Below are 14,768 nucleotides of genomic sequence, written 5' to 3'. Positions count from 1 at the left end.
TCGTCATGTTTAATCATAATAGCCATATATAATAACCAGTCGGTTCTGAACAAATGGTTTGGAAAAGTGGGCCGTTGTTACAAGTCGCAACCTACTAAAATATTGCATAAATTTAAGCAACTTTAACAACTTAGATGTTGTTTAATAATATAAGATAAAGATATTAACTTACCAATGATAATCTTAGAGATGGATTTTTACACGAAATAATAAATATTCACTGTAATAATAAGGACGAAAATAAGAAAATTCTCACTACAACGTGACGTCCGAAGTCTTAACGAAAACGAACGGTTCTACCATAGATTTTTTTTTCTTTTCAATGTCATTTGACAGTTCGTTCGTTAATTATTTGTTATCCTATTTTTCGATACCACCAAAATATTTATATTGAAATAATCTGTGCCCTCTCGACCGAAATAAAAGCCATTTAAAAAAAAACCATTTATGTTATTTTAATTTAACATGATTTGATCATAAATATAGGTATATAGTGTATGCCTATATTGTAAAAATATAATACCATTGCATATTCAATCTATAAGAATTTTGCTGTAGAATTATGTTGTAAGTTTTTCTATGGAAAAACTTCCGTCTCTAAAAAAACTATAAAATAAATAATATCTTAGACAGACAAATATATTTAACCATATTCATGTACTATATTTTATATCTAAAATCAAACTATTTTAGTCATTAAGATATCAAACATATTGAAAGATTTTATGTTTAATTTACGATTACTAATTAATGTTGCGAGCAAAATAAATACTAATAATTTACAAATTTGTTTCCATCAAATAGTAATAAAGTGAATATTGTGCTAAATAGTAACAGGAGTAGAAATATTCTTTGTAATATCATACTAGCATATTTTTATGATATTAATCATATGAAATTATAAACTTTACATAAAACGTGAAACGTAACCTTTTTCTAATAATTATGTAATTAAAATGATCGATAAACAATATAAACAAACATTATGCAACTTCTGTAAGAGTTCTGATCAAAGACAAATGGCTTTATTTAAGAATATTTTTTCTTGATAACATACCATAAATTATTTCATTTATATCTTTGATTTTGATGTAATCGAAACGTCAAATTAGTCAAAAATATTTTCAACCGTGTGCTTTTTGCGAATGCGGAAATACCTTTAATAACATTGCAAAAAAGGATTAGTAAACAAACTTTACGAAATTGTAAAATGGGTCTCGCGGAGTGTGGTATTCCTGAAGACAAATTACCTCAGTGCTGGTCTGATGATACTCGAATGAACGCTCTGTTTGCGCCTTTTCGTTTAAAATCAGCGAACCCAGAGTCATGGGAGATGAAAATGAAATTTTGGTCTGATATGGTGAGACAATGGTGTAGGTTTAAAGTGGACCCTATAGTGTCAGGGGCAGATGTGAAGTTCGCTTTCCAGCGCAGGGGCCGAACTGCTGCATGCATCGAAATTGTTATTGAAGAAATGTTTCGGTGAGTATAACCTTTTGGAACAAAAGATTTCTTCAATCCATTGTTGACAAACTTACATATTTAGTATCTATGCGTCTTTGTAACAAAGGATAAAAATATAAACACGGAATTATATTTGATTTTGAATTATTCCCAAAACAAAGCACAAAATTGAAACACAAAAAAATGTTTTAAATCTATATGATTAAAATGTCTTGACAATAAAACATGTAAATTATTTATATTCTGCATTTAGTCAAATCAAATCAAAAATTAATTAATTAATTAGTTTAATAATTTTCATAACTATAATATACAGATATTGTAATGGCAAACACAAATATAACCATGTTTAATATTTATCCACTTAGTAGCAGGGCTTTGTGCAAGCCCGCCTAGGTACGTACAACAAACTCACGACATATTTGACCCCTAAAATGAGAATACTTAGTATTGTTATGTTCTGGTTTGTATGGTGAGTTAATAAGTGTAACTACAGGCAACTGTCCTATACAATTTATAAGTTGGCATAATGCTGATGCAAGGAATGGTTAACATTTCCTATGACACCAATCTCCATGGGAAGTAAGTAATAGCACATGTACTAGATTGATTATTAACAAATATCATCTAAGGTCCTGTATCAAGCCGAGAAGCCGGTTCATTTATTTATGATATAGAGGAATATTTGTATTATAAATATTAAAATGTTAATTATATATTAAAACTTTTTTTGTTTAATAAAGCAAATCTTAAATCTATCTTAAATTTTTTAATCTTAGTGTGACAAATATAATATAATTGTTAACTTAATTTTATTTTTATGTAACTTTATTAAATAAAACACATGAAATTACAGATCCGGCGAACTGTCACCGATATCAAAGTACCAGCAGATTCTACACAATGGTCCTGAGGGTTGGGTCCGGTGGGGCGCTCGCCTCGCTTTCAAACCAGCAGCATTTGCGCTTACTGCGGTAACATCATTCCTACCGGCAAGAGAAGCAATAGATGCTAATGGTCTCCCAAAAGCTAGCATAGATTCAACCCAACGATTCATCTTGGAGAGTGCTGTTAAGGTAATATTTTTATAATGGGTTTAATATTAAGTCCATAGAACTCTCACTAATAAACACTTTCAAATTGTCATTATACTAGATTATAAAAAAACTACATGTCGCCCGTGGCTTCGCTCGCGTTTTAGGGGTTGGTTGTCGCGTGTTAGGCATGAAAAGTAGCCTATGCCCTTCCTTGGAGTTCAAGTTTGCCTCGTACCAAATTTAGTCAAACTCGGTTCATTGGTTTGGTAGTTAAAGAGAGACTGACAGACAGACAGACAGAGTTAGTTTCACATTTATAATATTAGTATAGATTGACCAATGGTGGACACAGTAATTCATTAATAGAAATATTTTAATTTTTCCAGGAGCAAGCTATGGATCTTTTAAACAATTTTCCCGTCGGCTTAGAACGTATTGGAACGATTGAAGAATTGATGAGGGCATGCGGTCACTCTAACAGAGAAGTATTTGAAATCCTTCTCGGGTTTCTGGTGTCTCAGGGTATGGCTGTGAAAAGTGGGGATGTTGTGAAACTAGGTGAGGTTTGAATTTATCTACATAATATTGTTTTTTGATTTAACATCAATAGGGTATTTTCGGTAGTGAAAAATAAATGATGAAATTGCATAAAAATTAAAATATATTTAAGACTATACTTAAATATTTTGATATTAAGTCACGGAAGCGCATCATTAATTTATTATATTGAAATTAAAAGTCGTAATTTTTAGTCTGTATATCACGTGACCTAAAACAGGAGCCGATATGGTGTGACGTCATATAGGCAAAAACTGTCATTTCAATATCATCTGGCACTTTGATAAACAACTTTTCTGGAGTTTTAATGCTAGTATTTGTTTTGCACTCCAACTATAGCGATTGTAATTCATTATTTTCCCAAGAAATACCAAATATTTATAGCCGTTGACGTTGAATGAGTCCCGGTCGTGCATACACGACTGTTGCTTTTAACAATATGACGTCATCAAAATGACTGACAGCGTATTTGCGGGACTAAAAATGGTTTTAAATTTTATTTTATTATTTATCTCACCTTCAACCTATTGCCATGACTATTGTATATGCAGTCAGTGAGTTTTGCTAGTACACTTATATATAATACATTAGCATTAGCAGCCCGTAAATGTCCCACTGCTGGGATAAAGGCCTCCTCTCCCTTTGAGGAGAAGGTTTGGAGCATATTCCACCACGCTGCTCCAATGCGGGTTGGCGGAATACACATGTGGCTGAATTTCGTTGAAATTAGACACATGCAGGTTTCCTCACGATGTTTTCCTTCACCGCCGAGCACGAGATGAATTATAAACACAAATTAAGCACATGAAATTTCAGTGGTGCCTGCCTGGGTTTGAACCCGAAATCATCGGTTAAGATGCACGCGTTCTAGCCACTGGGCCATCTCGGCTCATATATATAATACGTGTATCATTAATGTTTTCTTTCTTCTAGCGGAGGCTAATAAAAAGGTATCTCCCGTGACGGAGATGGATGCGGCCGTGGTGAAGCTGATGTCAGCTGAGACGCGACTGCAGGCCGACGCGACGCGACTGTCGCGCGACGTTTCTGCCGCGGAGAGCGAGGCTCGGGCAGCTGTGAAGCTCGGCAACAAATTAGCTGTGAGTAAATTGTATATTTTTAATTTCGTATTAGAATATTTGTTTTTAAACGACTTCTAAGAGGAAGGAGCTTCTCATTTTGGTCTCAAAGCTTGTTTAGACATAACTCCGTTCTATGTAGATGGAAAATTGTAAAATTATTTTTTTGTCAGAAAGAAGTTTGATCCCATTAAATTTTTTAAAGATCTTTGATTAGTTTTATTAATGAAACTCTTCCATAAATTTCAGCAAGTAGATAACACATCTATTGCATAGTATATATTTAAATTATTAAAGTCAGTGATTTTGTTATTTTTTTTTTTTTATAGAAAACATTATTTTGTATTTAATATCAACATAAAACATTAGCCGTTTTTAAAAGAATGGTTAAGGACTTTTACTTGTTGCATTAAGCAGTCGTGTTGTCATTGTTAATTTTTTGTTCTGTTATATCTCCTTTTTTTATGTATTTATTTATGTAAATATTTATTATAGTATATATTTATATTATATATATTTATTGTTAACTGTGTATTGTGTAATATTATATTATGTATGTATTATATTATGACTTAAATTACTGTACCCTTCCCATATATGTAAATATCATGATCCTCTGCCCAAAGGTTGCCTGGAAGAGATCGCTGCTGAGCGATAAGGCCGCCTTTTGCACCTCATGCAACTTTGTGTAGCAATACTGTAATTTTTAGTTTTAAGTTTGGGTGCAATAAAGGATAAATAAATAAATAAATCATGAGAATTCTTGTATTAAAATACTTAATCAACAAATGCCTTTATGACCATTTAAATCCTGAACAAGGATGATTGTGTATTTAATATAATTTATATACAATTAAATTTAGACACTTTTAACTTTGCCGTTTCATAAATTCAAATCATTTGTAAAAAATACATTGGTAAAGAAGGCATATGGCATATTTGATACAAGATTGTACAGATGATAAAAAAGCATGGAGTTAATACTTGTTGACTTCCAGGCAGGATATATTACATACATATATAATTGTATTTAACTAACATGAACTAGTTTAAATAAGTTTTTATCGGTAGAATCTACATTCCTAACCAGTGGTAGCATCACTTAATATAGTTTGTTAAATGGCAATTCAAAAGTGCTTGTATAGTATATTTTAATTTTGATTAGAAAAAGCCATAAAACAGCTATACATATTTATTTTTTTAATATTTAATTTCAGGCAAGGAATCATCTCCGTAGGAAATTAAAAGCCCAACAGCGTCTAGAAAGATGTGAATCGGCATTGGACAACATCAAAGAACTCCTACAACAAGCGAGGAATACAGATATTAATACCACTGTTGTTGACACATATCGGTGAGTATAAACAATTATATTATGGTTATTATACTTTTTTCTCATTCATACGTTACCTAGCATTATGGGCTAAATGTCTAGTATGCATTGCAATGTTAAAAAAGTGTGTATCTCGGGACGCCCGACAGAAGTAACGAAATAACTAAAAGCAGTTGCATTAGCAGCCCGTAAATGTCCCACTGCTGGGATAAAGGCCTCCTCTCCCTTTAAGGAGAAGGTTTGGAGCATATTCCACCACGCTACTCCAATGCGGGTTGGCGGAATACACATGTGGCAGAATTTACTTTAAAATTACTTTAAAATCAGTTGAACTATTTAATATTAAAATTGAAATTTGAACCAATACAGACTGGCGCGGTAACGCGTTACGTAACGAAGCGGTTTACCTTCCCATAAGAAGTTATTACTCAAAAAAAATAATAATTTAATAAATACTTTAGATCATCAATGAAAAAATAACATGCAAAGAAATTGTTACCCTTGAAATGGGAGGGTGGATAACTGACTTTCAATGAAACTTTGATAAAAATTGTTTTCTTCTGCTTGTGTTTGCAATCAGCCCTAACGCTATGAGCAAATCTGACTGTGATGCTGTCACGAGGATAAGGTATTGCTCATCTGTTGCACAGAGCCACTGTCGGTCTTCTGGCTCTAGGATATGATGACGTTTTGGTCATCTCACATGACAAAACTTTTTCAAGGAAATTACTACTACTATATTTGGCTTTAAAATTTAATTGAGTCTGTTATCTCAACCATACCGATCAATCTCATTCGTGTCTTCTCCATCCTACGTGACATTGGCGAAATAATCTGTGCACTATGGCACAACTAAAAGCCATTAAACTAAGAATTGAATTGAATTGACCAAACTTTGATACATAAATAAATATAAAATGAATAACAGAAACTTTACAAGATTAATATTATCTTGCTAAAGGCACTTCTCATTGTCTGTAATAATTAATTGCACTTACACAAAACAACATATACTAACTAGTACTTACTTCTAACTAACTAACTTACTCGTAGAAAACTGGGGAAGGTTGCAAGTAGTACTTGATTTAATTGCTTGACAAATGTATGTCCTATCGTCTTAATAATAAGGTGTATTTTCGGTTTGTTATAATTGTGTTTTAAGATTAATCTTCACATGTTATCTACATTGAATCCATGCATTTTAATATAGACATATTAAAATGCTTTTATACAAAGACGATTTTTTTACATTACATTTACATCAGCAGCCTGCTAATTTTCCACTGCTGGGCTAAGGTCTCCTCTCCCTTTGAGGAGGAGGTTTGGTTAGGTAGCATATTCCACCACGCTGCTCCAATGCGGGTTGGTGGAATACACATGTGGCAGAGTTTCGTTGAAATTAGACACTTGCAGGTTTCCTCACGATGTTTTCCATCATCGCCGAGTACGAAATGAATTATAAACTCAAATCGAAGTCATCGGTTAAGATGGACGCGTTCTAACCACTGGGCCATCTCGGCTCATACAAAAATATTTGTGATTTTTTTTGGTAGGGTTTTTGTGCAAGCCCGTCTGGATGTACCCACTCATCTGATATTCGACGCCCATCTGTAATACTTACTATTATTGTGTTTGAAAGATAAATCCACTATTCTAACTAGCGAGCACAAGGGACATCTTAGTTATCAAGAAATGGCGCTTTAACGATCTAAGGAATGTTCTATATTTCTTACTAGTCTGCCTAGAAGTATTACAAAAATATATCTCTTATTTTTCATGGACTAGTGAGTCTTACAATGAGATAGTGATATCTACAGTGCTTGACGTTATACATTTTGTTCCAGAACGAGTGCCCAGGCTATGAAAAAGACAATGAAAGACGAAGGAATGGACGAGGATGCTGTCCACGACACGATGGATGATCTAAAAGAGGTCAGATATCGTTCCGACATTATTTAAAACTAGATGAAAACCTGACGTCGCTCGGGTAAAATATAGTTATCTCTTTCCCCCGCTGTGTGGTATGATTGCACCTGAACGAACAACCTTACCTTACGGTTTTGTACATTAATATAAACAGTATTATAAACTTTACATAGCATTGCACTTAAATTCAACTTTGAAACTTCACATTCACTAAAAAGTAGGGGATAGTGGGGTTCGGTTGAGGGTACCTTTTCTGCTGGTTTTAAAAATAATTGCTTTTTTCCTCTTTCCAGGTTATGGAGAGTTACAATGAGGTGGAGAAAGCTCTAAGTGGTAACATAGACGACCTAGACACAGCCGAACTGGAACAAGAGCTGAATGATCTGTTATCTGGATCCGGTAACACTGGGGGTACTCCAGGGAAGGAGGACAGGGATAAAGATGGGAGGAATATTTGTAAGTTACATTATACTGTTGATGCCATTCTGACTGCTTACAGCCAAGCACTACTGCTATTGAGTTTCTTGACGGTTCTTCTCGGTAGAATGTACTTTCTGAACCGTGGGAGCTTTGTATTTAATACAATTTAATATAATGATTCAAAGTCCTTTTATGAGCCTACTTGAATAAAGTGTATTTTGATTCTAATTATGTCAAGAAACTCTCAAATAGCAGCCCGAAGTTTGGCAGTAATCTGGTTACACTTGTGTCCCTCGGACAAGATGTAGGACCGTTGGTACTGACCATTGGTGTCTGAACTTGCATCAGACGTGTGGGAATTGCTGTTCGCTTGATTGCGAAGACATTTGAATCGGATGAATATAGATTCATTTGTAATTGGCTTCGTCTAGATGGCCTTGAGAAAAACACATGAATGTCAATTTTTTTTCTTTTTTTTTATGTTATAGCTAAATGGGCGACTCAATGGGTGACCTGATGGTTAGTGGTTACCACCACCCATAGAAACTGCCGGTGTAAGAAATATTAAACATTCCTTACATCGCCAATGCGCCACCAGCCTTTAGAACTAAGATGTTATCCATCGTCTCTGTGGTTACACTGGATCGCCCTTCAAACCGAAACACAACAGTACTGAGTACCAGCAGTACTCAGTATTGTTTAGTTTGGTGGTAGAATATCTGATGAGTGGGTGGTACTTACTCAGATGACCTCGAATAAATCCCTACCTTCGTTACTCTTCGTTTGTAGAGAAAAAAAAGTACATCTTTAATAAATTATACTTTTTTCGTTATAAGCAACGAAGCTGCCATCCCCACCTGCGGATAAACTACCGAGAGGTACCAAGAAGCCATTAGAGCGGGAGTTCGTCTTCGATGGCGAGGAACAGATGCTGGCCGAGCTGAACAGTCTGGGTCTCGAGGACGCCAGCCCTGGAAAGGTGGCGGTGGCTGTGGCTGAAGGTACATGGCTTTATCAATAAGCATTCCAATTATACAGTACAGTAATATCACAGCCAAGTTGAGTTACTCTGAAGAGAGAAATATTTATTACAAACAATAATTTTCAATTTTACAAAATATAATTTAAAATTAATTAGTCACGAATAGAGCCGAGATGGCCCAGTCGTTAGAACGCGTGCATCTTAACCGATGATTTCGGGTTCAAACCCAGGCAGGCACCACTGAAATTTCATGTGCTTAATTTGTGTTTATAATTCATCTCGTGCTCGGCGGTGAAGGAAAACATCGTGAGGAAACCTGCATGTGTCTAATTTCAAAGAAATTCTGCCACATGTGTATTCCGCCAACCCGCATTGGAGCAGCGTGGTGGAATATGCTCCAAACCTTCTCCTCAAAGGGAGAGGAGGCCTTTATCCCAGCAGTGGGACATTTACGGGCTGCTAATGTAATAATGCTAATGCAGTCACGAATATTACCTGATAAGAGAAACAAAATTTGAAGCAATTGTTTCACCTGTAATTATAAATTATATTATTTAATATGCTTTAAAAATCGTTCAATAATGACAGACAGCTCCATAGAACAGGACAAAGTCACAGATAAAATATACGTCTAAGATAAATAAATACAGACTATACAAACTAAATGAAGTGTCACGCACTTTGTTTACATACTTAATATATATATATCTTAGTAACAGTTGTGACGCTGTGCTTGCGTTGTATGTCCTTCCTTGGGGTTAAAGCTTGCTTTATACCGAATGTCATCAAATTCGTCATGAATACAAAGATTTTTCATCATTTATAATATTAGTATTAGTTGACGACATCCGTGGTTCGAGTGTGTACACCGGTTTTCATGGGTACCGCCACTCCGAGGTCCCGGGTTCGATTCCCGGCCGAGTCGATGTAGAAAAAAATCATTAGTTTTCTATGTCGTCGACCACAAACACCCAGACCCAAGTCTGGGTGTTTGTGGTCGTCGCCGTCGTTACTTCTGATTTCCCATAACACAAGTGCTCTAGCTACTTACATTGGGATCAGAGTATTGTATGTGATGTTGTCGAATATTCAACAGATATATAATGTGGTCAAGAGGGGCTTTAATGGGGAATTAAAGGTTCTCTGCTCAAAGAAAAAAAACTATTAATCAGAGGTTAACCTGCTTAATGTACCTACTTAATGAGGTTGATACTTTCTAGGACAGTGAGCGTCAATAGACGTTGTAACCAGTACTTATTTATAGTGGGAAGCGTACTTTCCCTAAAGTGGGTCGCCTCTAGAAGAAATGCAGGCTTAGTTACAATGTTATCGTTGGACATCAAGCGTGACTTAGTTGTGTGACCTAAAATTTAAATATTTGGCAGTGGTTAAATAAGCCATTCAGGGATAGGAGACGTTGGCCCAGCAGTGGGATTTATGTGTAATTGCTTTTTTTTATTTGGTAGCCGACCCGGTCCCGAATTCTCCGAAACGGGAGACCAAGAAGGAAAAGCCGTCTCAGGAGTGGTATCCGCCGTCGAAAGAGTGTCTCACGTCCGACGTGTGGCCGAACAACAACAAGGAGAGCGACTCGGACACCAGCTTAGACATCAACTTGGCGAACTTGGCCAAGGAGTATGTGGAGTTGCGCCAAGACGACAGGATACATCCAGGTGAACATTGCAAATTCAACAAATGTGACTATCTGTGCCTATCTTTCTGGCTTTCCTTCTTTAAAATTATCGTTGTCTCTAAAACTCCCTTTCTCTTCCTATCTCTCTTGCCCCCCCTCTCTCACTCCCCCCTGTCTCTAATTCTTTGACCTTGTTTTGTGTGCGTGTCTGTCTGGCTTAGCGTATAATCTCTATATATTTGTGTATATATATGTCGGTACAGTATTTATTATTTTTATATACATAGTGCTAATAGTTAGTAGTATTATTATTACGTTTGAAACAGCTATGTCCTCACCCTGACTAATTTCAGCCCACATTGATTTTTTGAACTTTTTATTATTTAATTGCAATCTTTTAGTTGGAATCTGAAATCTCCCGTCATGGCAGACTGATATCCTTTGATAAATTCGTCCTATAGATTGTCCACCATAGTTGAAATTTGGTCAGGAGACTTATATTAATATACACATAATATCCCAGGTCAACCCCTCAACGTGGACTTCACGACACCCCCGCGGCACTACGGCGCTCAGTTCCAGGTGCAGGACCACACCGAGGGGGCTGGTGTGTGGCTCTACAGCAGTAGGGACGAGTTGGCCGCCAGCACTGCATACAGCAGGTATACTTCCCTCTCACCATCATCACCTCTTAATGGTAGCTAAAAAGCCATAAAAAATTGTATAAAGACACTTATATATGTATTTTTTTTAATTACAGTTCGGAGAGTCCTGGTAAAACCGGTGGTAACTTCCAAATGGCTCCCGGTGGTGAGAGAAAGAAGCCAGACCCCTGGCCCAAGGACGACAGCGTCGAGGATTTGGAGAGGCGACTCAAAAATTTAAGAGGTTTTAATTTATAGGTTGGTTAGTGAATATAATTTAACTGTTAATTTTATTATAATGATAACAATCTAGTTTAGTTTTGTTAAAGATGTACGGTTAGCCTCAACAATATGTTTTTTCGAAGAGGAATGAATATTATTATATCAAACCTTAGATTTACGTATTCCACGCGATTTGTTAATAGCTCAGTTCCTGATTAATACATCTTTATTTATAATACAACACTATTACACTTAACTACTTATATCCACTTAAATGTTACTTCCAAAGTTCCGTCAACAATTTCGTCGATGTTCAAAACGCTATTTTTTTCGCAAATCCATAATGAATACCATAAATTAATCAAGTTCACGACCAATGATTATAATTAATTCGATGTCAAATGTTGTTTAGCTTTTGTTCTTTTGTTTTTGTTTTATAAAAACTTAAACAGTTTTTCGATATTACTTTAAAATTTGTAATAATAATCGTAAGCCTTTATTAGAAATAATGAGAGGTTTATCCGGATTCGACACTGAGTCTATTAAGTAAACTTTCATGTCTTCCACCGAACCATGTCGGCTTAGTTAGTGATAATAATATTTAAAAAAAAAAAAAAAGTTGTTTTATGAATGTTTGCTATGCTGACGGTACGGTTTAATTTTGAGGCTAGCTGTACGAATTTGTTAAGTTAGTTTGGAAATGCTGTTTTAAAAGTATATTTTTTTTGTACTAAACCCCCCATCCCTGTTCATCTCTTGGGTGAGGTGATTTTTGAAGATGTTTTTAAGGATGTTGTAATTTGTCTGGGATTAGTTTAAAGATTCAATGTCCTTGAAATAAAACTAGTTTTTAACGGATTTAATCGCGTATATTAATTATTTTAACATCCCGACGTTTCGAGCACTTTGCAGTGTTCGTGGTCACGTTATAAATAATATACGCGATTAAATCCGTTAAAACTAGTTTTATTTCAATGTGTAATAATCGCGAAAATCTAAGACTAACATTCAATGTCCTTGTCTTTATATATATATTTTTTTCTGTCAAATATATCAAAATGGCTGTAAAATAGGAAGGAATATGGATGTCCTGTAAATAATGTAAATAAATAGATAGATAATCGAATTCTTATGTAACTAATAGATAGATATGAAAATGATTCGAAAATCTTAAAAAAAAATCTAGTTTCGTCGTTAACACTTTAGATGAGAAATAATAAAAAATAATAATAATATTGTAATGAATAAATTAGGTATGCGCGTAATGAAATAGGCAAAGGCCTTGTTATATAGTGACGAAAATTAAAAAAAAGAAAAAAATTTGGTAAACGCGTCTAAGTGTTACGTAAGATTGATTTTAGTCTCCCAAAAATATACAGAGGTTTTTAACAGATACTAAATTAGTTACAAGAATTAACATAAAATATGTAATACTTTGTCAAAGTGAACGGTTTATTATCTTTAATACAACGAATGTTTTTTTTTTTTTTATATAATATCAAAGCTTTTTCTTAAGAGAGCCTCAGGCAGCGCCGGCCTTAGTCCATGTTTGAAGGAGATTACCTCACCGCGATATCGAACGATCACTTCAAGTCCATCGCGGTTTATGTTGATTAAAGAACAATTACATTCAACCAGGCCCCGCAGTGAACCTCGCTATCTAAATGACATTTCACGCTGGACGTTTTTTTTTTGCATCAATTGTCATTTTGTCATTTGAGCCAAGGTAGTAAGATTTTGTGCCTAGAGAAATCGCTGGCCTCAGGGTAAGTGACTATTGCTTAAATCCGGCCCTGGATAACATTTCCGAACGAAAGATGAACAAGCACATCAAACTATCTGGTCGTCTAACATAAGACACTTGCAGAATTTACTGTATTAGGATTTTTTTTGGGTATGTCTGCAAAATTATGAATAACAATATTGTGTTGTTTGTGCCATAGATGGAAGAAAAATATGTTGTCTGTGTTAGTAGGCGGTCTTATTTCCTTAATAGCAATATCCATCCACCTAAAGGCGGCCCCACACTGGGAGCACTCGCCTGAAATGTAACAATTTAAGATTCGATTTTGAGCATTCGTTCGCAGTCAGAATTAGTTGTCTCTTTCATGTAATCTTACAAATTGTATCATTACAAGTTACGCGCTGTAATGTTCAGTTGTCATTCATAAAATTATTGGATATTAAATGTTACAATACAAGCTACAATTACCCTCCCCCACCCTCCCTCCCCTTCGAAGCTATCAATACTAATATTTTAAAGGCGACTATAACTTTGTCTGTTACATCTCCACGTTTAAAACGCTGAACCGATTTAGATGAAATATGGAAAAGATAGTTTGAATCCACGGGAAGGATAATTCACTTTTTGATTCACCACAAAGGGGGTAAAAAAGGAGGTGCCGTCAAAGTTAAAAATCTTTATTCAATATAGAACTGTTACACATGCTTATTCGTTGTCGAAAATCTACCACCGGTTTGTGTTGTATAGGTAGTTTTGTGAGTCGAGATGGCCCAGTGGCTAGAACGCGTGCATCTTAACCGATGATTTCGGGTTCCAACCCAGGCAGGCACCACTGAAATTTCATGTGCTTAATTTGTGTTTATAATTCATCTCGCGCTCGGCGGTGAAGGAAAACCTCGTGAGGAAACCTGCATGTGTCTAATTTCAACGAAATTCTGCCACATGTGTATTCCGCCAACCCGCATTGGAGCAGCGTGGTGGAATATGCTCCAAACCTTCTCCTCAAAGGAGAGGAGGCCTTTATCCCAGCTGTGGGACATTTACGGGCTGCTAATGCTAATGCTAGGTAGTTTTATAAAAAGCCGCAGCTTCAGGTAGTCTTTTATAAAATGTTGTTGGTACGTCTTAGGACCTCACTGCCGTGTGCAATTACCATGAACGCTACGATTTGACACGCTATAGATTTCCATTGAGAAGATATTCATGCAATACACTTTGTTGTAACTCACCGCTAGATGGCGTTACCGGAATTGAATGTATATCAATACGGCTCTTTACGGCGTTTAATTTAAATGAATATTTTCGAAGATATTACAGATTTAAAACGCAGGGACGTAGCGGTTTGTATTGTCTGATGGCTGAAAAACTGTGAACTTTGTAACACATTCTGTAGTATATTTATTATCAGTAAAAGTAGTCGTAAAATACAAATAAGAGGTTGACTCCCCCCCCCACTACTAAATGTGCTCGCGTAATACTTAAACCCGTAAAGGAGTTTTATGTCTTGCGTTTGGATATGTAAGAATCGTTTAATATTAGTTTAATTGATGTATGTTTTTTTTTATAAAACAATAATTACGAATTGTGTTAATAATGCGGTCCTGAGGTTCTATAATGACTTGGAAACATTGTGAATCATATTTGATTTTAATAATTAGCAGACTTCATATCTTATAATATCCTTTGACGAAAAATTGGTTTAATATCAATATTGGTTGTGTTAGAT

The 14,768-nt window shown here is 35.3% G+C and overlaps 2 protein-coding genes across 2 annotated transcripts in view; one reads left to right on the top strand and one right to left on the bottom strand.

Moving 5' to 3' along the window:
* The window catches only part of LOC125074613 (pantothenate kinase 3), a 37,490-nt gene extending 37,208 nt beyond the window's left edge, over positions 1–282 (bottom strand). Inside the window, exon 1 of the mRNA XM_047685974.1 lies at positions 173–282. The gene's annotated coding sequence lies outside the window, so the exon portion shown is untranslated. The remainder of the gene's footprint in view (positions 1–172) is intronic.
* Positions 283–1,102: 820 nt separating this feature from the next.
* The window catches only part of LOC125074598 (charged multivesicular body protein 7), a 47,181-nt gene continuing 33,515 nt past the window's right edge, over positions 1,103–14,768 (top strand). The window contains exons 1-11 of the mRNA XM_047685953.1: positions 1,103–1,482; positions 2,321–2,540; positions 2,888–3,059; positions 3,993–4,159; positions 5,356–5,492; positions 7,316–7,403; positions 7,691–7,853; positions 8,654–8,818; positions 10,266–10,472; positions 10,956–11,094; positions 11,193–11,334. Of these exons, the coding sequence (XP_047541909.1) occupies positions 1,211–1,482; positions 2,321–2,540; positions 2,888–3,059; positions 3,993–4,159; positions 5,356–5,492; positions 7,316–7,403; positions 7,691–7,853; positions 8,654–8,818; positions 10,266–10,472; positions 10,956–11,094; positions 11,193–11,334 (1,872 nt within the window). The 5' untranslated portion in view covers positions 1,103–1,210. The remainder of the gene's footprint in view (positions 1,483–2,320; positions 2,541–2,887; positions 3,060–3,992; positions 4,160–5,355; positions 5,493–7,315; positions 7,404–7,690; positions 7,854–8,653; positions 8,819–10,265; positions 10,473–10,955; positions 11,095–11,192; positions 11,335–14,768) is intronic.

The sequence above is a fragment of the Vanessa atalanta genome, chromosome 28 (assembly GCF_905147765.1).
Source record: "Vanessa atalanta chromosome 28, ilVanAtal1.2, whole genome shotgun sequence".
NCBI classification, from domain to species: Eukaryota; Metazoa; Arthropoda; class Insecta; order Lepidoptera; family Nymphalidae; genus Vanessa; species Vanessa atalanta.
This window is presented reverse-complemented; position numbering and strand designations above follow the sequence as displayed.